The sequence below is a fragment of the Lygodium microphyllum genome, chromosome 7, assembly GCF_053477565.2.
Source record: "Lygodium microphyllum isolate KBCC chromosome 7, Lygodium_microphyllum_v1.1.10, whole genome shotgun sequence".
Lineage (NCBI taxonomy): Eukaryota > Viridiplantae > Streptophyta > Polypodiopsida > Schizaeales > Lygodiaceae > Lygodium > Lygodium microphyllum.
In genome coordinates this window covers 132,900,924-132,927,139 of record NC_141141.1, presented here as the reverse complement: position 1 = coordinate 132,927,139, position 26,216 = coordinate 132,900,924, and the positions used below count along the sequence as shown (strand labels likewise).

At 38.9% G+C, this 26,216-nt stretch overlaps 1 protein-coding gene across 1 annotated transcript; it reads left to right on the top strand.

Annotated features, from left to right (window-relative positions):
* Window positions 1-5,050: 5,050 nt before the first annotated feature.
* On the top strand, window positions 5,051-6,753 carry LOC148033980 (B-box zinc finger protein 18-like). The gene is made up of 5 exons (XM_087681964.1): window positions 5,051-5,451; window positions 5,528-5,624; window positions 5,848-5,963; window positions 6,129-6,368; window positions 6,514-6,753. Exons 1-5 carry the CDS (start codon window positions 5,359-5,361, stop codon window positions 6,586-6,588), a joined length of 621 nt encoding a protein of 206 aa, XP_087538090.1. The 5' UTR covers window positions 5,051-5,358; the 3' UTR covers window positions 6,589-6,753.
* The last annotated feature ends 19,463 nt before the right edge of the window (window positions 6,754-26,216 follow it).

The following is a 26,216-nucleotide window of genomic DNA, read 5'->3' as shown; positions in this document are numbered from 1 at the left end:
TACTCCTAGTTCTACATTGGTGCAAATGGCATACTCACTATGGCTAATAAGTGCCTCTTAAACACCTCTAGAATCAAGGGCTCATCAAAGTGTCTGTTTTCTTTATCATCCTCAATGCAAATAATAGTTTCCTTCTTTTGCTTTCGCTTTAGGATGTCCAAAAAGGCCAAAGTAGGGGCATCCTGAGCTAGGAAAGCATTCTCCTGAGGTGTATCCTAAGGCCATTCCTTCTATAGTTTTCAATCCCTTTGATAAAGCTTTCAACCTCCTGGAGGAGGTGGTGTGAAATAGGGTCATTTGGACACACAACCAGTCATCACAAGATTGCATTCCTAAACTCTTCCATAGTAGCAAGGTGCCTCTCCATTTTGCTTGGTTGCCTACCAAACTGTTTACAAAATTTTGTCACTTTGGTCATGTAGTGGTCCCATTGATTAGCAAGAGAGCATGCTTGTAGATGATTGACACAATATACTTCTTTAAAATTATGTACAAACCTCTTATCAACTAGAAAGTTGAGGTTGAAGTGAAAGGGGGGAGGGCCTTTGCTAAGGCTACCAAAACACATTAACTTGAATGTCATTATGACTGAACATGATCAAAATCCATATACTCTATCAACATCTTGTATTTAAGATTAGGTGCTATCCACAAACCATTATAAGATAGATAAAACCACTCTAGTTAGGCCCCTCTCCAAGTCTCATCCTTGTGTCTATTATGCCATGTAATCCATTTTTCTCCCTTGCCATTTGATCAGCATAGTAGCATCAACCAAATTGAGGGAAGACGCAAGATCATTCCAAGTGCTCCTCTCTTCTTCAATTATGTTGCCCATACCATGCAAGCAATCTTTAGGAGTTATAGTCATATTCCAATCTCTAAAAAGGACCGAGGAATCACTATTTGCACGTGCAACCATCCATTTCCATGTGTCTGCTCTAGCACAAGACACTTTAGGGGCATATACCAAAATACAATCCATCTCCTCACTAGAGACATTGACTTTGATACCCAGCACATTGCCAATGGCCATGATAATTGCATGCAAGCTCTATTTCACCATTACCAACATGCCTCCTCTTCCTCTTTGACATACATTATAGAAACATTTGCATCTCATTACCTTAATCATTGCTACGCTAGCTGCATCAAGCTTCGCCTCATGCACCCTAGCAATGTTTGACTTACATGTGAAAAGCATATCCCTCAATGCCATGATTCTACCTATCCTTAGGGCAGAGATCGCGAGCGTTCCATGTGAGAATGGAATTCGTTGTGACACTTTGTCCATTAGACCATTCTTATGAAGTCTAAACATCAGGAAGGGGGGCATAAAGATTAGTGAACTCTTGCCTTCCCCAAGAGCCAGTTGCTTGATCGAGATCCTTGAACTAGGCCCCTTGTTTCTAACCTCATTAAACTTTTCACAATTTGATTCTCCTTCCCTTCAACCTTCTCCAACTTCTTGGGTCTCTCCTTGTTGGGGTCCAATGGCTAAAGGACCCTACTTATTTGCATGGCTTTTTTTTTCTGCTCCAAACCTCATGCTAGCTCAACCATTGTGCCTTTACCTTCTTTGGGAGGAATACCATTAGAAAGCACCTTGTTAGGGCCCTCAATCTTAGTCTCGACCTTCTTATCAACCAGTTCTAGTTGTGGTAGCTTCTCTAGGGAACATAATATTCAAGTCAGGAACATATGAATAGTGTAACAAGCCCCAAACAAGGAAAATACCTAGGGATTAAGTGTATTAGTTAATGAGCATTGTTGTGAAATTTTCATAATTCCTTGAGCTTGAAAATAAAGGAATTATTGAACCTACCTAAAAGGAAGCTACTTTGAAATGGATGTCTTGTTGTTTTTTGTTGTACCTAAAGAACATGTAATGAATCTTGTGCAATAGGGTAATTAAGGAAGTTACTTGTATCACCAACCTTTAGTTAGCCATTTATTCTTTTGGATAACTATGGGAAAAACAATGTTTAAGACCTATACTATGAAAAATTTGAGTTGTCATATGATGTGGCAACATAATATCACCAATCTTTGGTTAACCATTTATTCTTCTGATAACTATGGGGAAAAACAATGTTTAAGATCTATACTATTAAAATTTTGAGTTGCCAATATTATATTGGCCTCCTATCATGCTAGATTTTTTTTGCAAGCTATCCACCCTTATCTTTGACATGTCTACTAAAGCCATGTTATGTTTCCGAGTGACCATGATGGGACATGGTCCTTTCTTACACATGAGAATATTTTGATGTGGCATGACCTTTTTGATGAAGTGGGTGCTAGGTGGAAATGTGGGAAGAGGACTCATTCCAAGCAATGGAAGGAAGTTACAATCCATGTGTTTCATTTCTATTGTTTGCAAACAACTCAAACTTTGTTGCCTCTTGCTTCCATTCATCCACTTCAAGCCATTGTAGTTTGGGATGAGATGATGAGTTAAACTTGTGTGTGAAAGCACATCTTCATGCCTTGCTAAGGCCTTAATGTTTTACATGGAAGATAGAGACTGTAGTTTATGCATAGGGAGAGATGGAGGATAGGTGAAGGTGCATAGATCATATGGGGATGCTAGGTAAGTAGGCATAGGATTTGATCCCCATAAGTTGATCGAATAGCTGCTTGAAAGGGAGTATTAGGTAAACTAGTAGAAACTTCACTTGATGTGGCAAATAGAGTTGGGCAATGGCCACCAAAACACATTTGAAAATAATTAGTAATGAAGATAAGTGATTATTAAAATTTGAATTGAAGGGGGTCCAATGCAAGTCAATGTGCATGTGGACAGAGTGAAATTGAGGAAGCAATAGCTGATGGGAAAGCTAATTGACATGTTTATGGGATGGCGAATTGTCTATCACAAGAAGTTTTAGACATTTCCCATGCAAAAGTTCATTTGTTTTTCCCTATAGGGTAAAGGGGCCAATAGATTGTCATCTAACAATCCTCCATTATATATATATATTTTTCCTAGTGAGTTGCATAAATGTTTTTTAATGGTCAAACTATTTATATTATATAGAGCTCAAAGAAAAAATATAAGGACATTTTGATATTTTTATCAAGTAGCCTTAGTTACAAATGAAAGGTTCATAAAAGATGGACAGTGAAGGGCCAATAGAGTGACACTCGAGGATGCATTACTTTAGGGTTTTACAAAATCTAAATATAAAAAAATTTACATGGCTCAATTATTTGACTTAAGTTAAGGTCATTTGTAATTTAAAAAAAATCATATATATGTTGTTAAGTGGCTAAAAAAGCCACATCTTTCTTGTAAGATTGTCACTCAATTGGGGTGGGGTGTGTTTTCCTTTTGGAGGGCGCTACTTTATTGGCCCCTTTACCCTAGTGTTCAAAATCATGATCCTCTCCTTGGGAGGCAATGCTTACTTAGCTAGGTGTGGTTGGGGGCAAAGGGATGTTGGTTGCCACCTTCAATTGGTAACCCCCCTATGCCCAACCGCACCTAACTAGGTATGAACTCACAATGGTGTCATAATTCACAATGTGGGAATTTGTCTAAACTTTGTGTATGTGTGTGGCTATGAGACTTTCAAAGCTCATAGTTCAAATGAAAACAAGGATACACTATTGCACACAAGAGCATTGCCCTTTTTTTTTATTGAGAGAGAGAGAGAGAGAGAGAGAGAGAGAGAGAGAGAGAGAGAGAGAGAGAGAGAGAGCCCATTTTTCTTAATTTTTAAAAATATATTTTTTCTCAAAAAGCAATGTATACATATGTTTCAAGGTTAAGTAGATCATGTAATTGAAAAAAAGGGCAATGAGTACAAATATGTGGGTTCTTGGGTGGGGGGAGGAAAGGGCAATGCTTTCAAATATGTGGGTTATTGGGTTCGTGCCAGGTTGGGGGGGAGGGGGGGGAACTTTACGTATACATACATACAATAATACATATATATATGCATTATAATTTATACATAATAGATAATAGAATCTAGATATAACCTTGGTCGGTCAGATTGTGAATTTTTAATTTTAAATAGTTAAAGGTTAAGGAGTCAAGAGTCAGGAGTCAGGACCATTTGCCCGCAATCCCAGACGTTCCTAGTCTCGACTCTCCATCTCGCGACTCGCCACTGGCCAGTACACGAGCAAGGTGTACACTATACCGTGTGTGCTCGCAGTCTGGACTCTGCAGAGTCGCAGGTTGTAGGGCAGCCACCCACAGTCTCGCGAGTCGCTGCGGCTCCTGGAGTGGTGAATCTCGATTCTCCATTGTTCGACGTCGGCGAGGTGATCCGTCAGACGCTCTCCATCTCACGAGTCGCCAGCTGCGTGTCATGACTCATTCCTGCTGCCATAGACGAGGAAGGTATGTGAATCGTGATGTGTCACTGTGTACTATGTAGTGTAACTGTTATTAGTTAACGTGTTCACTTAGGACTCACCACCACCACTCCTGAGTCCTGCTACTAAATGCGATGAGCCTTCAAGCTCCTTCGTTGTCCCTTCTGCTTCTCCCTCCGCCTGCCTTGTTGTAGGTAGAGAGTAGATGAAACGCATGCATTCCTTTCAAGCTCCTTCGTTGTCCCTTCTGCTTCTCCCTCCGCCTGCCTTGTTGTTGTATGCTTTCCAAGTCAGCATGCCGGGAGCGAACAGATCAGTAGTACTAGTACACAGCTCCCTCAACCAGTCAGTCAGGCCGGCGCACTGCGCAGCTTCTCCAGCTAATTGCAAGAAGGCGCTGGTGGCTCACCATCCATCTACGATTTGCATATTTTTCTTGTCATTTGACTAGCATAAATTGTCTATCATCTGTCATTCGAAAGACAATTTTAAAAAATGCCTGTCATATAAAATTTTGAGGAACCCGTCAAATTTAGGCCTTGGGGGGAAGGGCAACACCGGAACAAAGATTTTGGTTGTTGATGTGGGAGGGGAATTTATCTAAAAGCTTCGTGGATCTGTGCGTGTGGGGAACGACGCTGTACGAGTCCTTAGTCCAGTGTTTCAAAAATCAAATCAGAAACCTCCTTTGGGTTCTCGGATTCCACGTGGGAAAGGGCGACACCGCAGGAAACGATTCCGTTGAGAGAGCGAGGGAACCCAAAATGGGTAAAACAGGACAAAGCCATTTGCCCATCACCATCCTCTCTCCCTAACACAATAACCGGTCGGCCTTTTCTCTTCGGGTTCCTCTCTCTCTCTCTCTCTCTCTCTCTCTTGTTGGGTCCCGTGTTTCATCCTCTCTGTTTCTCTGTGTTGCTTGTTGGGTCCACTGATCTTTGGATCCTCTCTGCTCTTCTGCTGTCGGATGCTCGCACGCGCCTCTCTGATTCCCCCCCCTGCTGCTGCTGCTGCCGCCCACATGCTGAGATGCGCACCCTGTGTGATGCATGCGAGGCCGCGCCTGCTCGATTCTTCTGTGCTGCCGACGAGGCTGCTCTTTGCCCCAAATGTGATCAAGAGGTACGGTTGGGAGCACACTCCCAGAGAAGTACATGTCCAGTTCCGTCTTAATTCTTGTTTCCTGATCTGTTCTCAGGTACACGGATGCAATAAGCTAGCAGGAAGACATGTTCGCTTAGAGCTCGCAGAGGCCCGAAAAGTTCCGCCCTGCGACATCTGCGAAATTAACCCTGGTTAGCGCTAACCAAACACAGGCTCTTGCGGATTTACTTTTGAGGATGGGACTAAGCGATTAATTTCTGAAGATTATCTTGGATATTACCATTGCTTGATTTTTGGGTTAAAAGATACCAGAACAGGCCTTTATCATGCAAGATCTCTGACATGTTTTTTTTTTTTTTGGGCTCCTCTAACTAGATTCCTGTGTTTCTCTCTGTGTGTGTTTTCTTGTGTCAGCGTACATCTTCTGCAGTGTTGATGGTACGTCGCTGTGCGTGCATTGTGACATGAACGTGCATGTGGGTGGAAAAAGGACACATGAACGTTTCATTCTTATGGGACAAAGGGTAGAGGTGAGGTCCATATATCACAAAAACTATCTGCATAATTCAGGGTTAGACAATTTGTGGCTGTTAATATATTCTTGTCTTTGACATCCTTCATTAGGCTTTGATGTGAATTCCTAAATTGCTGTATTCACATGCATGCTAGTGCTGTCTCTGATCTTTTGACAACAGCTGCCCATGTTTCTTTTAGAGGAGGGTGTGCCTGTACAAGACAAACCAGTAATGGTTGGCAACTATGCGTCTCATGGCGCACCGAAACTACATGTGCAAGTGAATTGCAGTGATGAGTGTAACAGCAGTGATGCCCCTGCAGTGGCCATAGCAGTAGAAGCTGAATTAACCAACAGCCAACCAACGGATCTTAGTTCTGGGCCCACAAATACCCAGGGCATCCATTATGAGTCACCCCAGGTTTTGCTATGCTCTTTCAATTTGTCTTTAGGGCTTTATGAAGTGTACAACCTAGAAGCCCAACACGAAATTGGTTTCCTTGTTAATGGGTTGCACGCATCAGGCTGGCATTAAGTAGTCATGGTTATTAAAACTGGATTTGCAGGAGCAGAATGATGAACAGATCAGCAGTAGTGATGATGGATGTGCACGCGCTGTCCCAGAATTAGCCGACTCGTGAGGTATCAGCAAGGGAAGGGGATGCTTTTAGCGACGGTACCATTCAACCACTTAAGCAGTGAACTGGAACTTAGCCATTTAAAGTGGTGGAGGGGAACATCCTTAAGGTTGGATGGTTTGGATTGTGAAATTTCAACATGGTAGTTGAGCTTTATTGTCTTGGTTATTGAAGGGGTGCATAGCAGCAGCCTTAATCATTGGGGTATCTGACATTACTTCATTTATATTTCTCATGGCCACACGAGGTTTGTATCCACCACGGTTTTAATTATATTGCCGGTGGTCCCATGGATGTCTTTCTTTGACTAATCCGTGTGAACACAAGGAACTCATTGATATGAAGACGTCCTCTGATTTTATAGTGGATTATAGTGAGGGTTCTCCAAGTTCTGTTACACACAGCAATGTGGAATTTACTGATCAAGTTACCTAATTTCGATGGAGACTTTGGGCAGTGCAAGTAGCTTGACAACTACAGGGTTCTTGTTATTGAATGGAATGAAATGAAGAGTGTGTTGATGGCATGCACATCATAACCGTGGATTGTTTATGTCTGTGTATGTGGAAGCCATCTCAATGTGTGTTTGTGCATGTCTATGTAGAAGTATATCAATGTACATCTAGTCATAATAATGTGTTACGGATACATCAAGATCTTCCAAGTGGCTTTCCAACCTCAAAGATGTGTTCAATTCATCGAACCCTACTTCTCTTTCATCACAAGGAGATGCTTCTTTATAAATAAAGGCAGCCCTCTTGTCTCTATGTATTAACAAACCTTGGATTTCTTAAGCCTCTTTTCTTATATTTATGTATCAAGTCGGCAATAGTGAATAGAGGGAAAGTTTTTGATAATGTGAGATTGTATTAAGATTGTAAATGGGTAATTACAACATTAGCGGATGCGACTGGTTGCTCTAGGACATCCAATTTTTCGCAAACAACTTTAGCATCTGGTGATTCTTCTTAGCCATAGACAGAGTTGTTATTATTTGTTTCTTGAGGTTGATTATGAGTTTTGCTATGACAAGGGACTTTGTCCAATGGAAAATAACATAATTTCTCTTGAGCCAATTGAACCTAAGAGTTATAGCACTAGTAAGGTAGATGATAGTTGGTATCATGTAATTGCCCTTGGTTTGCAAAAAACTATGGTGAACACAGTGTGCCTTCAAGGTGACCTTTTCTAGCCATCTTTTTAATGCTTTAAAAAGGGAGACAACTCGTAGGCAATCCCAAAAAGCATCTCTTTGTTACCTTTGCTCTTCCACATAGTGGGCCCAATGGCAAGACGGGCATCCTCCTAGGTAAATTGAATCTCAAGGGAAGTTGCTTCATTGCTAGCCTCCATCTTAAAAAATTAAAGTGGTAAAATGGAGTGGCTCTCTAGATATGATTCGACCTTTTTTGTTCATGTTATTGGTTGCGTCTTCGGGGTAGTCTCTTTTCCACTTGACCATCAAGGTCCTTGACACAAGTGGGTTAGGGCCTTTGAAGTCTTTGATATTATACCCAATCAACTAGTGTTTTTCCCAATGCTTGAATTGATAACATTGGAAGTGGGCCACTCTTTGATGTTAAGCATTGCTTCATTTAAATACTTGAACTCTTTGTCATTGATCTCATATTGATTGCATGCAAACTCTAGTGTTATGAATGGACCGGTTTTTTGATACCACATGTCCTAACATTTGAGACCATGATTGTAGAGCTTGAGCTAATTTTAGATTTTTGTAGGTTGGGCCAATAGATGGATCAAAGGCAGGAGGGCAAAGCCATATACATTACTAGTGACAAATCTCCAATCGTGCTTTTAAGGGGAGACAAACTAGCATGTGCTAGTACTTGAAGTGTTGAATGATCAATGCTAGAGTGGTTAGTGAATGTGGAATCTTGATGTTTGCGTGTGGGCATGAGAACATCTTGCTAATTGATTGCATGCTAGGTGTGCCCAAAGATGTGTGAGGTCTTGGTTGAGTGTTGAACTATGATAGCACATAGCTCCTCTTCATGCATTTTCTTATAGTAGGTGATAGGCTATTCTCTTGGCCTTATTCACCAGGACTCCAAGCTAGCTTCTATGCCCTTCTTTTGTATTTTGAGGTAGGTCTTAGCCAATTTGGGTTGGCTTCTTAATTCCTTGATTAGATTAGGTAAAGCCTCGTAACATCTTTTCAACTTGTCCATGTATACTTGGAGAATACAAACATAGGGGTTGCAAAGATAGTCATGAAGGTACAAATTCTATTTGTAATTGTAAATCTACTTGCCAAAGTACACGGGAATGATGCCCATTTATTATCTTTTGTTCAAACCTTTGTGCAAACCAATTAAATCTTTGTTTGGTGGAGATGCTCACTCCAACTGGAGCTCTTAAATAGTGCATAAATTCTCTTGGCTTGATGATCTTAGAGCCATAATGAAGGATCCATTCTTGTGGTTCTCCCTTGGAGAGAGAGATCCACTTAGTCTTGGTTGTGTTGACCTTTGAATTTGATAATGTAGCAAACTTATACTAAATATGTAGAAAGTTATCAATTGATTCTTTCTTGGTTGTGAATATAAAAGCATTATTTTCTATGAAGAATTGTGTTGCAAGGTGTCTCCAGTAGTCCTTTATAGGTAGTGGATTGAATGCTTTTGTTGACACTTCCTAGTAGTGAGTTGGTTACCAAATCAAAGAGGAGGGGGTGCTAGAGGGCTCCCTTGCTTGATGAATCTTTGATGCTTGAAAGCATTGGAAATGGAGTGGTTGTTGCCCACCATAGTAGAAGCATCCTTGAAGAGGGTTGATGCAACACTTCGATGAAAATTGTACCAAATTTAAAGGCCCTTAGTATTCCTAGTGATGATAATTGACCAATTGATGAAGTCGTATGCCTTCTCAAGGTCCATGGTTAGTAATACATAGTTATGATAAGAATGTGGTCTATTAATTGAAAGATTAGGTTGGCAACAATGTCATGAATATGCATGCCAAAAATGAAGCCATATTGTTTAGAGTCAACTACTCTTGCTAATCCGTGTCAACCTCGTAAGTCTAGAGCCTTTGCGAACGCTCTATGAGCTTTATATGAGAAATGTAGCATTGTTGGAGGCTTGTTATTAATGATTTTAGTGCGGTTGGGTGGCTTAGGAATCAATTTGATTAGTCCTTGATTGAATTCTTCTGGCATGTAGCTTGAGGCTTTGAAGTGATTAACCAAACAAACAAGGTTGTGGGAGTGGATTTCTCATAACATTTGAAATGCCTCTATTGGCATTCCATTCGGGCTTAGTGATTTGCCAACCTTCATTTGGAAGATTGTTGTTTTGAGTTTCTCTTCAATGAAAGGTTGATCAAGTACAAAAGCCTCATTGCGAGGGATATGCTCGACTACATCCATGAGTCGAAACTTGCAGGGGGTAGGCTAGATGATTTACCATTGGGGCATTCATTGAGTGGCTATCATATACCAACTCTCTAGAGGGATCCTTGAGAGCCATGATGGATTCTCTCTTATGCTTGACTTGGAGGGAGTGGAAGTAGAATGCATAGGTCCTCCAAAACTTCCCACTTCCCTTTGAGCTACACCCTAGTTGCTTGCACCTTTGCAATCTCTTGGAGCTTGAGATAATCCTCAACATTGCGTAGCAGTTCTTGTATGGTAGGGTCACTTGGTGCCACTATTAGAGCATTAATAATGCAATGCTTTGAGTGTGTTGTTGTTTAAGCAAAGGATCTTTCTTGTGCTTTCTTCCTTCCATGGTTCTTGGTAGAGTTTGTCAAGGCATTAATGCACCTCTTCCATTTGAAGTTCGGGTTCAACTTTCTCCTTCAAATTACGAGCTACTTCGTTCATGAATGTGGGGTCTTTAGAAATGAGGTATTTAGCCTAAATGATGGTGGGCCATTGTCATTGTTGCTGGCAAGTATTGCCCTAAAGCTTACCATGATGGGTATGTGATTTGAGGTTATAATATGGTGGAGAACTCTAAGCCTTGTTCTCCCTCCTATTCCACATGCTCCATGAGATGCGTAGCATTTGTCTAGTTTATTGGCGTGCCAAGTGGGTTTGCAGTGTTGGTTGTGTCACGTGAAAAATCTGCAATTAGAATCAGAAATGAGTGAGATAATTTCTTTTAGCTCACAAGATTGCACAAACTCATCCCATGCTAGCCTCTCTTCATTCAACATGCATGAATTGCTATGTGAGATCTTTAGAGGCATACGTCATATTCCAATCCCTTATGTATAGGGCCAGCCAATGCATCCTCAATCTCTTCCAGTAAGTCTTATAGTAGACGTGTTAGATGCCTATATTGAGACCAAAATTATATCCTCCCCTCCAATCTGGACATTTATTTAATGCCATTTTCATCACTGGTCTTCTAGGAAAATGTAGGGGCAAGGGAGTCTTTGACGAAAAGTATGGTGCCTCCACGACCTCAACTTGTTGTATTGTGAAAGCATGTGTATCTTGTGATCTCTAGCTCGTCGTAGTCATCATCGCTCAACTTTACCTCCCGAAAGGATAGTAACATGGGGTTTGTGTTTATAAACCAGAGCATACCATATTTATTTTCCCAAGTTGTTCACTATGCCTCAAACATTCCAAGACAAAACATTGCACTTGGTTGACATTCTTGGCTTCTCAACACATCTCAAATAGCTCATCCAATAGCTCATGGTTGTCTATAGGCGCATAGTAATTTTTGTCCACTACTGGCATTCTTGCTTGCTTGAGCAAGATCCTAGGGTTGGCTGTCACTTAATTGATTGCTTATTATGCATTCTCTATTTAATAAATTTATGTCAATAAATTAATGAGTCACTTTTCTTTAAGTGTTGATGATGATCTAGCATGGCCATGAGACCATTTAGAGACCAATATTCCTAGTGCATCACGTAATGGGGTGATCAGAGCACTGTGACGAGGATATCTGGTACATGCAGTACAAGTTATGAAGGGGAAAGGAAGTGGGTGCCAAGTGTAAGAGTGTACACAAGAACCAAGGAGTTACACATAAATGAAGATGGATTGAGTTCTAAAAAGAGGAAGTGCATTAGCATTGTGTATATGCATCTATGTGTGCATCCGGGGATGCTTGGGAACATTTACTTGTGTTTAATGAGCATTGCATTCATTTGGGGTTATCCTCTTCCTTACAAGTCAAGGTTTAAGGTCTTTTCTTTCATTAAGAAAGACGAGATGTAATTCTCTCACTAAGAAAGACAAGAGACGTGATCCTTTGGAAGTGAGGAGAGAAGTGATTTTCTCTTTCTAAGGTCTAAGTCTTAAGATGACATAAGCTTTTGTGGGAAGTCAATCTTAAGGTTGAGGCCCAAGGCAATCTAATGAACTCTTCTTATGTATGGCTCAAGGTGGTTGAATGGACTACAAGTTAAGAGTACAGTTTAAAAAGCTATTTTAAAAAAAATAGACATGGTGAATCGGCAATCTAATGAACTCTCCTTATGTATGGCTCAAGGTGGTTGCATGGACCACAAGTTAAGAGTACAGTTTAAAAAGTTATTTTAAAAAAAATAGACATGGTGAATCCATTTTTAAAATATTTCGCGATAGAAAGCCATCTCTTAAAAAACTCGCGTAGCTTATTGGAAACATCGAAGATCCATAACTTTCGTGTTGGACGTTTTTCCATTCAAACAACACACAGAGAGATATCTCAAAATTGGTGCTATAGAGTAGGTCCTGGAACAACCACATCTTGCATGAAGATCAACCTTTCCAATCTTGGCACTCAAGTCTCTCTCCAAGAAGAGAAGCTCTTGAAAGCCTATAAAAGAGGAGTCTCTACTTGGGTGTGGGAGAGGTGAAGAAAGCATAACTTTGCATGAATCCAAGAGGAGAAGAGAAAGTGCAAATGATGCAGAAGCCCTGTTGAAATCAAGTTCCAAGAGGAGGAGAGAAGGTGCAAATGCTGCGGAAGCCCTACTGAAATCAAGTTTCAAGAGGAGATCCCTACACATATTGTGCAGGAGAGAAGGTGCAAGTGCTACGGAAGCTCTGCTAAAATCAAGTTCCGAGAGGATATCCCTACACATTGTGTTGGAGAGAAGGAGAGACTCAAGAAGGATCAAAAGGTACTAACTTCTAAGTTGTGCAAGTGTTAGCCGGTTCTATACTGTGCAAAGAACCGTGATCGTGTTCCCAAGATCTACAAGTAAGAACTGGTTTATGTGTAATAGAGGAGCTTGCTCCTTGTCAATAATATAACTCCACAAGGGGGGGGGACTGGCCCATCTTCCAATCCCTAGTATTGTCAATCTCTCTATCTCTACATCTTTCTTTCTCTCATCTGTTCTCTCTCTGCGCCAGCATAATATTCACCATATATATTTTAAGTATATAAGAAAGTCGAGTGTGTATCTCGGATCTTATTACATTGGCCTTGTTTCTAGCCTTTCATTGCTTAGGTGGAAGGTTCTATTTGTTGGGTCACTCTTTAGTTGTCTTGGGCTTTTATTGTGGGTCTTTGCTGCCACTTGGAGTAGTTGGAGCCTTGTACTCCTTTGGTGGTACCTGCTTTGATGTAGAGGGTTGTTTGGAGTCAGCTCTCTTGCTCTTGTTGGCTTTGGCAGGGCATGTTGGTCTTTGATCCCATAGTATGCAAGTTTGTCTTTCATTATTGAGCAATCCCTAGGGGGTGGTCACCAAAGGAACATAGAGGACTTTGCCAAGCATGGTTGCAAAATTGAAGACTTCGTCATTAATCTAGGGGGCAAGTTGACCATGGTAATCCACATAGGACATTCATGCAGCAAGAGGATACCTCTAAGGAGAATGATGAGCACCATGGGAGTGCGTAGAAAGATTACCTCAATATTCAATTGCGGATGTAAGGACCTAGTCCTTTTTTGCCTTTGAGTTTAGAAGCATGAAGTAGAAGACTTGAACTCAGAAAGCGATATCTTGCATGGGTAGGTGCCCTTGAACTAATGAACAACTCTTCCACCGCAAGTGGATGACCAAGGAAATATACATGCATTGTAGATAGGAGGTTAGCATAGTGCTGCTTGATCTTGTTGAGGGAGGAGATTGAGGCTTGGTGAATACAAGCTCCCTTGATTGCTCGATCCTTACATTTGTCATTGTGCTTTCATTGATCCTTGTGGAGTGATCTCTCCACCTCTACCATATCCACCTCATTGGTAGCCAAAGCCTGCTTGTAATTGTGATTAGGAACTTCTTGCTTGACATTCATCTCTTTGCTCGTTTGCTACTGCTTCTTTAGGGACTGCATGCATGTTGAGTTTGATGGGGGTAGGCATCGAATGACCAGCGTAAAACATGAATATGTGGTTCAAAAGCGTCACGAAAAGAATCTCAAAATAGTATGCAATTTCTTGGGGTTGGTTCCAAATTGTTTAGAACTTTGGGGAATACCCAATTGATGGACTTTTCTCACAAACAAAATGACCGTTTTCCCTTATATGTAGAAGAAGGAAGGAGTGCTGCCGTTTCAGATCAAGAGAATTCAAGCTCATCAAGTTTTGATGTTTTTCACTCCTCAAAGTCTTTGTATCCCAAAGAATCAAATACTTGGAACTAATACCATTAGTTTGAAGGGCAACATAGTCTCAAGAGTGAGTGTTGATTTTGGTATGGTTTAATTTCAAGAGCAAGGTACTTGAAAAAGTGGGGGGTGAAGTCTCAGGATGCAAGCACATTTCCTAACAAATCTTGCAATAAGTGAACTTTTATCTTGCCATGACCACCCAATAAGTTTATTTCAAGTTCGAAGACATGCACACTTATGAAGAGCATTTTACTTCATCACATTGGCAAGTGAAACTTTAACTACAAGGTTATTGTGATGAACATGGCTATTGCATCGTGAATTAGATTGTTCAAAGAGTAACTTGAGGGATGGTAGTTGATTTATAGAAATCTTGTAGCAAAATAAGGTGGCCTTTAATCCAAATAGAAAAATGGTGCAAAATCCTAATAGGTAGTAATTGAAGGTGCCATGCCAATGGTAAGGCTCGCATAGGTAGTCAACAAAGGTAAGTACCACAAAATCCAAGTAGCAATAAGGGTGCCATATCAATAACAAAGTTAATGCAAGCAACATTAGCAAAACTTGAGGGATAGTAGTCAATAAGTATGTGACAAACCATTGTAGTTTCAACCATCTAATGTTTAAAGTAATAAGTATGTAACAAACCATTGTAGTTTCAACCATCTAATGTTTAAAGTAATAAGCAAAGGTGTTGAATTGATAGTAGGGTTAATGCAAGTAGAAATAACAATGAGGGATTACATCTGATGTTGATTGCATTATGTCAAATTCACGGGATTGATAAGGGTATTCATTTCTTAACACCTCATTAGTTTCCTTAAAGTGTTTATTTGAAAAATTCATGTAAAATGTCTTTCAACTTAGCATTAGACTTGATTCCTACTTACTTTTGGTTGTCATTCATTGATTACAAGGCATGTTTGAACTTTTATAAACACATAACACATATTTCTATCTCACTTATTTCATATTAAATTATTTAAAATGTTTTGAATGCCTTTTTTGTAACCTTAAATTAATAAAGAATAGTTCTTAAACCATGCGCAACAAGCTAGTATGCCATATACAAATTGGAATCTTGGGCAACCAAACATGTAAGTATCATTGGTGCACTAACAATATGTGTGAGTTGTGGAGTCACAATGCAAACATTAGACCATTGTCTCACAAAATAGTATTAGATAGAACAAATGCAAGTTTCAACGGCTTTCTCAAGTAGAATCCTTATCCTTGCATGCCAACATGGGGTGGACATCATGATACGTGTGGATTGTGTCATACAAATGTTGAAATTGGCACGTGGTTGCCCTGTGTCACCAAACTATACGAAAAAGTTTCTTCGCATCAATCCTTGCATGCCAATGACATAGGGTGGACATCATGATAAGAAAATGAGGATCGTGCCATACAAACAAAGATTGGAACATGCACATGGTCGCCTTATTGCCAAACTGTATGAAAATGATTATTTTCACCAATTTGTTATAGCTTTTGATGATTATTGATGTGTTGATCTTGGTGTCCAAAACAAGGATAATCTTAAATGGAATGCTGGATTGATAATTAATTCTTGATAATCTTTTGGTATCTAGAGCAATGCATTGTTCGCTCATGCATCTACTAAACTTAGCTTGATGAGATCTAGCATTGCTAATGTATTCACTTTCAATATATTGCATAACACAATGATGCCAAAATGCATCATAATAGCAGAATATCCACATCCAAACATAGACCTTTATGTACTCAACAAACAATCCATTAAAAGGATTCTAGAAATGCATTGTGATAACTCCCCATTTGATACAATGCTACAAACAGAAAATACATGAGGCTACAATCTACTAGACAATATAATCAAGGCTAGTTGATGAGAGGCATTCCAAAGGTTTGATCAACATGAGTTTGCATGTTTCATTTCGTGGAATTGCCCTTGGCTTTTAGAAAGAACAACAATGTTTAGAACAAATGGCTTGCCTACAATAGGAAAAACCTACCCAAATATCACTTTGAGAACACATTGTTCCAGTTCCTCTTTCCATTTGGCAATAGTAGTATATATCTCAATAAATACATGAAAATGCATATGTTAACCCTATTTTTTGTATACACAATATACAAGCCTTTACCCTACCGGACTAAGTTGTCTTGATTGCAAACAACATGAACACAACTAACTACATGTGAGCAAATATGAACAGCTTGAAAGAGGATGTGGCCAGGCACATACTCTGCATCAGCATATCTACATCAATAATGGACTTGTTATCATGGAACTGGTGTAACTTAAAGGACCTTATCATAATGATAGATAGATGGGGCATATCTAAATTCTTCATTACATTCATTGTAGATGAGGTGACTAGTACAAGCTGTGCTGAGATTAATATGTTGGAATCCATAGTAAAGGATTTCTATCTAGAGTTCTCGTGGAAAGATTGCTTGTTGAGTGTGCATCCTCTTTTACACCAAGTTCCACCTTTTCTTCAATAAATACATGTTGTGAAAAGCCATTTGCATTAATTGCATCTAGCACCATGTTATTAAGTATGAGATTCAACATAGGGACTCATTACAATGCAAATGTCATTCCTGATTGCACGAGCCAAACATTGAAAATATAACAAATGAGATTTGCATATGCATTCCATCCAATGACAAGCAATATAGTTTGATGCAAAAATTAAGAGGCCTCGACTTGGCAAAATAGCTTCACATGTGTTATCACATCTACTATGTAATCGGTAGTAGCGAGCGGCTGAAAATGTAAGTAATGATTTCCATTTGCTCCATGCCACAATCTAGAACCAATAGAATACTAGATAATGGTCTTCATTTCTTAAAACTTTCTTAGTTTCCTTAAAGTTATTGTTTGAAATTCCCCGTAAAATATTTTCCAACGTCTTTGCATTAGACTTGATCCCTAATTATTAATGTTTAAACTTCTATAAACACATAACTTCTACTTCTATCTTGCTTATTTCATAATCCTTATAATATGTAAAATTTAATGAATGTCTTTTTTGGAACCTTATGGTAATAGTAAATATTGAAAATGTAAGATTGATCCCTTGGACATAATAGTAACTGATATCACGACAGTCGTACAAGACTTAGATTCAAGAAGGGATACATTACAAATTTCACAATGCATCATATAAATACAAAAAAGAAGAAGTTATAATGATAAAACAAGGGATTGTATTACTCTTATACGAGGAGGATTATCTCCTATAGCTTACTCATCTTTTAAGTATTTCCAAAACCCTTCATATGAAGGTGACATATCTTGTTTTTTTAAAGAGTGAGTTCCTCATGGCACTAAGAAGCACATTTCAATTTCCTTATAAAATAGATGGCTTGACATTTGGGATCAAATTTCCAAAGTTGCTTATTGACTTCTTACAAAAAGTAAAGAAGAATGACACTAATTTGCCTCATCAGGTCACATTTTTACAACCACCTATAAACAACACTTCATGAGGAATTTTAGGGATGCCCCACACATAGAACTAATATGACTAAGGTAAAACTATGATAAGGGCATAATACATTAAGTGTGAAACCATGGCTAGCACCTAGCATAGCCATGACTCAAACTCTTGCATAATTCATGGTGTCAAATGCCTTATCCAAAAATCTGACATATCTAGTGATAAAAGTTATGCCTTACTTAGAGCCTTGCACCATGAAGTAAGCCACAAAGAGAAACAATATGTAGAGCCTCTCTTGTAGGATACTTATATCCCTCTAATATGGTTGCATAATCTCCCCAAAAGATAGTCACAAAACATAAAGGCATATATAGTAAGTATGATGGAAAAAAGAAACAAAGTTTGATAGTGGTACAAAAGAATGTCTCATGAGCTATGGGGCTCATGAGCATCATGAGATTCAGTGATAGACTGCTCCTCTGCATGTTGCTCATGTGATACAAGAGAGAAAACATCCATATCACGAATCTTATCCACTGTAAGCTCCCTGATCTGCACCTGTTTATGAATATCATGCAATACATCATTTATACAACCTTGATAACATCAACATCCAAAGACTAGTTTTCAACATGATCAATCTGCTTAACACTTTGCAAAGTAATAACCATTTCCACAAGTCTATGATACTACTCAACCTACATCCCATCAAGTTTCTCCTTACGAACATTCTTTTCATAAATAAGTGCTTCCATATTTTCATACACAAATGACTACTACAACATTGTATAAGGCCAAGAAAGAGTGACAAAATCATAAACTACCTTATGAGGCAAAACTCCACTGCATGTTCTATGCAGCAACACTATAGAAGGTTGAACCAAATTAATTGCAATTGTGGACTTCTTGTGAAATTTTTGAACCGTCAATGACTTGCATAAAATTGATTCCAACTACTTGTTGAATCGGTGAATCCTTCTATGGCTCATCATAATCAACTTGAATTAGTATTCGGAGCCTAAATCCATTAATAGTAAGTTGAACAATATCTCCTTGCATTATAGCTAGAATGAAAGTATCTACAAAACTGCTAATAAGTAATGAGCCATAGTTTTATAGTACAACCATTTCAATGAAATATGCGAAGGTTGAGAACTCATCATATACAATGACACCCATAATATATCATAGAGAATGAAGATATAGAACTATAACATAATAAGTACATTATTGCTCCCTGAAAGAATAATTACATTGACTCGAAAAAATATCAACGATGCTTGAGCACTTTCATCATAATAAATGTATGGCAATGTACTACCCAATTTGGATCTTGAATAAGACATTCTATCCTTAAAAAACTATGTAAGATAATCCACAACAACTTGTAACTATTGATTTTCAAGTACTTGGAACCAGTAATCATCATGTGGTTATCATATTTGCTATTTTTGAGGTTGTTTAGCACTTCTAGATAATTTTCAACTTGTTGTAGTACATTTTGCTATTGTAGGAAGTGCAAGAATTCAGCTTACTGATGTAGGTACTGGGAAAATACAAACTGCTCCTATAGAAAATTTGGTTGTTGTTGTAGGAATTTTGGTTGATGTTGTAGGAAGTGAATATATTGTTGCAAGAATTCAAAGTTCAACAATAGGAATTGGTGAAATTTAGGTTCTTGCAAATCATTCTAAAGCTTTCTTGATACAGAAAACCGTAACATGCACTTGCTACAAGCATTCACCTCATACAGCATAAGCACTTTCATTGTTAAAAACTAATCAACATGAATAACATCAACCATTCTTGTTGCAATATGAACTGCATAGATATCCACTGTAGGTACTTGCATACTTCCAAATACTTCAACTTCGGTGATAGATTGACAAGAGTCCTCATTGACTTCAGAAATAGTAGTTTGAATTGAAACATCAATAACATGATCATTCAATGCATAGAGATCCTCAAGAATAACATCTTGACTTAAATCAGGAGAAAATACCAACTCTGTATGCAAATCAACAATTTTATTATCCTTCTACAAAACAACTTCCTCAAGATCATTAATAACTTGAAAACAATGAGAAACTTCGAAATCCATTATATTCCTTAGTTGAGAAATCTCCTGTTGTAGTAATGCTTTCTCCTCTTGAAGCCGATTAATAATAGACAAAGCTTCAATTGTCGCAACATTGGCTGCATTTCTCTCCTTTTAAAGCTCAATAGAAAGCCAATGAATCATCTTAGTTGTTGGAGAATGAATCATAGAGTGTACCTCATGCGAAACTTATGAAAAACCATGCAAATTGACTACATTCTACAATGCTTCATATTCAACCAACTCTCGTAAAGGAAATGTAGTGCAAATCTTGAAATCTTGCTTTTCCTGCAAAGGGATTATTGTGCTAGTCTTACAATTCCACAATTCTTGTAACAGAACATTGAGTTTTTCTTTAGATCGAGCAATGCAATGACCTGAAATATTATCTTGCATGTTGGAAACATCAGTATCTTGAACAAATACATTCAAAGATGGTGCATTTTGTACTACAAATAGTGGCACTTCTTCAAGTTCTTGCAAAGTTCCTTCATTGAAATCCAACTTACTGGCTGCATTATCTTCCTTAGCATCAATAAGAAAACCAAGAAAATCATACATAATGACATCTTCATTGCAACAACCATAATCCTCAAACTTATCATCCATTAGCAGCATCATCTTCTTGAATACATAACTGATCTTCTTGATCATAAATCCGATCGTCTTCATTGTTCATAACTGTTGGCTTACTTTCTTATTGATTAAAGCTAATTGGATATTGACTATGACAGTTTGTAAAATACCAAAATATGGAAAATACCTTGAGATTATTGATGCAAAGTGTGTGATGATCTACTCTCCCATTGGCAAGTTTCTCTGTGGGGTTTGGGGCACTCGAGGATTCTTGGCACCGATCCTCATCATCATCATCATCACTTGAACTTGAATTGAAATCTCAATCGGAATCCAATACATCTTCATATCTTTCCTTGAGATTTTCAACTGCTATAAGCAATCTCCCAATATGCTTAATACTTGAACAAGACCTGACTTTCTTGCCTTCATGATCATCATGTCATTCACAAGGATCATGAAGAATATCCTCAAAAAAAGAATCCAATTTCTCCCATGCTTTATCCATCTTCAAACTTGAAGCCTTCTTTACTTTGCCAATGAAAACCTCTTGTGGATACCATCAAACTCATTGTACAAATCAAATATGAAAAAATACTTGCAAGATTTTCCTTCTTCATAAGACCCATGAACATAAGAACAATGCTTTGAAGTATGTGCAGACTTAAAGTAAACTTCGCATCACTTTTTATTCTCCTTTGATTTACCCATTGCAATTAATCAAATTGAAATTTTAAACTTCAAAACTGAAAATGAAACCTGAATGCTCTCTCATTAATCCTCCATAGGCTTCCTATATAGTAGGCAAAAGATAGTGCTTCCTCTTTCTCACTAGCTTTAGCTAGAGTTTGTTACAGAGATAATATTCTTGCAATAGTGCTTGCATTTTGAAAGATCTTTGTGAACAATTTATACCTATTTTCATCCAAGATTGAAAATCTTCATGCTTCTCCTCCCTATGAAATGTATCATCTTGTTGCATGTAATATATCACTACTTCATGCAATTGTCATTGCTTCATGTAGTTGTTCACTGTTTCAAGCAAGTGTCACCACTTTAGGCAGTTGTCATTCCATAAATATATTACTACTTCATACAAGACATTCTGCTTCATACAGGAGGAACTTTGCTTCATGGATGAATTTTGCTTCATATAGGAACTCTGTTTTATGCGGGAAATCAGTTTCATACAGAAAATCTCAATTTTTGCCATCAAATAAAGTCATTTTTGCTAGTGTTTTAAATCAAAGATGTAGAGAATCAATGGTAGGGTATATAAACATAAAACCCTTCGAAATCCATATAGCAAATTCATTTTTCATTCACAAAACAAAGTTTTTTTTCACAAATATTAGGTACTACTTCAAGTCTTTGCACAAATTTTGGACCCAGAAAACCTTTCAAACTGCATATAGAAGATTAGGTTTTCTTCTCCAAAACAAGGTCATTTTTGACAAAGCTTCAAATTTCATGCATCAATTGAAGTTTTTTTGCTATTAAACTTCCACACCAAAGATTCAAAAAAGCATGGCAGGATCAATAAAGTGCTGATGCCCTAATCTATACTACAGAATGCATAGTAGGATGGACAGTGTCTCATAGGGGAAATACCTAATCTTATATTAGACAACTCATAGAAACTCAAAGATAATCACATAGAGACATAAGAACACATACTTCAACACTAATAATCAAAGAATGAGAAGTAGAACACAGAGAACATGTTAAGAATAGAACAATGACACAATGAATGATGGTGCCAACTATCAGATCTATTATATAATAATGAGAATCCATCATACACAGGTAGTGAACATAAGAGAAGATCCCAGAAACAAGAATGACACCAATTTTCCTTATCAGTTCATGTTTTTACAAGTGCCTATAAATTGCACTTCATGAGGCATACGACTTCATGAGACATTTTAGGGCTGCCCCAACATAGAACTAATATGACTAAGGTAAAACCATGCTAAGGGCATAATACATGAAGTGTGAAACCATGGCTAAAAATTCCTCTCCTTGGCGATGGTTTCTTTAGCAATCTATGGTACTATTGTAGTAGTCTTTGAGCTAGAGAGACAAGAGTTGTTTTTGGTGGTGATGTGAGTCCTTCACTCCTAAGTTTGAGTTCAACTCTCTTTCTCCTTTTCTTGGTGCTTTTTTTTCCAATAATGAATATGTTTATTGTCGTAGTGCCTACAATACTAACTTCTCTAATTTTACTTTGGACAAGAGTGATGGCATGTACCGAAATGGGAATACTATCTTCGTCATTGATTAGTTCCACTACAATAGGCTCAATGGAAAATGTGGCACTATCACCTTGTTGCTGCTTGCTTTATGTTGTGGATAATCTAGGTACATGTGGGTGATTTCATATTCAAGGCAACATTGATCAACGTCACCAACCTTAGATTGCTCTTGTTTTTGGGGGAACCTCATGGAAATGTGACTTGGCTTCCTACAATTCCAACAAGTGATGGGTTTCGCAACTTGTGAGCATGTTGTATTTGCAGCCTCATCCCAACATCATAATGGGTACATGATGTTGATCCATGATGACCAAATACCCTTCTTCATTGTAATAGACAAAAGGATTCATCTACTCCTCTTCTTCTATTGGTTCTTCAATGAAATGGATTGGGGTATCATTAGGAGGGTGCATAACAATCACTATTGGAGGTCTAGGAATTCTTGATGGATTAATCTCAACACCTTGTGCATCTACTCAATGGGCTAACAGTGCCAATTATGGGGCAAATGGAGGCTATCTAGCATCCTTTGTGCCTCAATTAAACTGTTGGTAGGCAAAGTTAGGACCACGTGGCCTATGTAGGACTTTGCAATACATTGTCTTGTGGCCAAATTGTCCATAGTTTGTGTAAGATTGAGGTGGTGACATTTTGAAGGTAGGTGGTCTACCATAGTGAATGCATTGCACATTTTGTAAATAAGCTCTAGAAATTTTGAGTGACTCAACCATCTTGAGGAGTTCTTGTTGCTACCTCCTAACCTATGCAATCAAGTATTGGGTCTCCATGGTCTCTATGTGGCTCTATCCTACAAGTCTTGCATGCATATCTTTGTGAATTCCATGTAGCCTTTTATCTCTATTATGTTCATGATGGAGGTCATCCACACAAATATCCTCATCTAGAACACTCTTGATATTGGAGTGATCAAGTTCAAAGTTTCTAGCTAAGGTTTCATAGATCCTTTCATCACAAATGCCCTTGATGAAAGCTTTTGTGACTACCTTAGTGGTGGGTGTCTCTATAGTAGGGATCATCGTATATAGACTTCATACTTTAGAGATGTAATCTCTCATGCTCTCATCCTCTGAGTGCTCAATGTTCATGAGCCAAACAATGAGGTTATTCTCATATCTGGGTTCTATGAAATGTTTAATAAATAAATCATTTAGTATGAAGGAAGTCTTCTCACAACAACATTAAAATCGGTGAACCAAGTTCATCCCTTCTCTTCTAAGCAAAGTCCAAAGGCTCGTGCTTTCTTCGCATTGCCAAGAAGATTATTAGCCTCACAAACTTGCTTAAATTTCTCAATAAAGCTTCAAGGCATCTCCTGAGCCCTCAACTCTCTCCATTGTACTTGGAGTTGTCTCCGTGGTTCCTTTCAATTCTCACTGGACAAACTGGATGACTTGATCGATTAGATCATGGATAGAGGTGTTTTCAAGATTTATTATTTTGTTGTGATTGGGGTCTCTACTGGATGCGGGCTTTGGGAGGTCTCTTCCCCACTATGCAAGCACATGCGCATATGTCATGGATTATTTCAAGTCCTAGATATCACTCTAGTTGTTATTCTATCTCTCGTTTCTAGGTTTTTTGTGCTAGGGTTAGTGTGCTAGGTGAATTTTGTGCACAATGGAAGTGCACAAGGGCAATACAGTGCAATAGTGGATCGGTTATGCACTAAAGTAGGTGGTTGTGGGTCAAGAAGGAGGGTGAATTTTAGTATCTTACGTTGTAGTGCAAGAGGCACACATGCACGACAATACACTAGTAGGCTTATGTGTACTATGGTGCTTGTGGGTATGTTAGAATGAGCTAGGCATGCATTGGTATATTATCATGCTTAAAGGGTTTGGGTTATTCAAGGGTTACTTGTGTGGTATGTGAGCAAAGGACTACATGCAGTGTAGTTGATATACTCACACTAGTGTGCTAGGTGAGTGGGCTAAATTTGTGCACAAGGATAGACTATTGCAGCCTAAGCTTTGCATTACAAGTGAGTATGGTGCAACTAGAATGCTTTATATCTCAAGACTCGAAAGCATGCGTGTGAGTTTGTGCACAAAAGTGAGGTGTATGAATGCAAAGTATGTTTGCTAAACAATCATGTGCACCTAGCAAGCATGCTTATGCACACTTACTGAGATCATTATGTGTTTCCACTAGTGTGGAAAAGAGGGTGTAGTAGAACACTAGTGTATATGATAGTGAGTTATTCTCTATGAGTCTGAATCCTAGGATGTGGTGGATGAGGAGTGGCCTTAGTAACCGTGTGCACTAAAGTGCACTTGGCAAGTCCCACTTTGTCCTTTAGTACCCAATGAACTCCTTCCTTCCACCAAGATAGGAGTCAGTGGACTTGAGAGAAGGAGATGTCTTGTGGCTGCACACAATTAAAGGTGATCTACATCTATGTGCTCTAGTTAATGCATGAGAGGTATGTGCACAAAGGGTCTTAGTGTGAACTCCAACACACAAGTGCACTCAAGTAATGTAATAGTGGTTGTGTGCACTAGACACCATGGTACCAAATGCGCAAGTGCACATGTGCACTAGTATGCTAGTATGCACTAGGGTTACATAGGTGTAAATTAGGTGCCTTGTGTAGGTAGTGAACTACATGTGTGCCTAGGTGCAATGAGATGGGTGCCATGGTGCGCTAAGTGTACCTGTGATGGGTGCGCACTAAGCTATGTGTGCAGAGGTGATGATACTGGTGCACTAGGGTCACTAGTGCACAAGGGTGCAGTGATATGGGTATTGTATTATGGTTAAGTGCATTGTGGGTTATGCATGCAAGAGTGTATGCTAAGGTGCAAAGGTATGCTCAATGGTGCTTATGCTAGCCTAGGTGTAGGGTGGCACACTATAAAGTGCATAGGGTACACAAGGTGCATTGGTGCATGTTTGCACTGTGCACTATGGTACAGGGTGTGTTTATGGTGTAACACGAGCCTCTAGTGCTTGTGTGCATGCTTGCAGGGTGTGCCAAGATGAGTATACTAATGTCTATGTGTAGTGGGTTGCAATGCACTAGCATAATACACTTGGTGTACTAGTAGGGTTAAGTGCACATGCTACTTATGTGAAGGGTCCTAAGGATTGATGCAAAGATGTGGCTTGTGCACAATGAGTGCACTAGTGCACCGGTGTAGGATGTGGGTGGTGCAGTGTTGAATGCAATGTGGTGATTGAGACATAGTGCAACTCTATGGATGGTTGATTCCAATGTAGGTGTAAATGTGTGAATCTAAGGGGGTGACCTAGTCAAGGAAGTGTAGAAAGAGCAATGCACAGTGGATGGATGGAGGCAAGTGCAATGCGATAGATATAGTGCATTAGTGCAATAGTCTATGTGCACTAGTGTATGCTAGTGGTGTGCAAGTCATTACATACACAAGGCACTATAGGTAATGGGTTAAATGTATAGTGAAGAGATTCTAGTGCCTGTGTACACAAACATGTGTAAGAGTGGGTGTGCAAGTGCACAATGTGGATACTAGTATATGTGTGAGTGAGGTGCCTTATGCTTGTGGTGGTGTGAATGTTTTTATTATTTCCCTACATGTGAGTGCACTAAGGTGGGTATGAGACTCCTATGCATGTAGGTGCATACTAATGCATTAGTGTTCCCTAGTACATGTGGGTGCATAAGGGGACACACGAGTGCTCACAAGTGTTCATTTGTGCATACTATCAAGAGTACAAAAAGTCACTTGTGCAATGGGTCCTA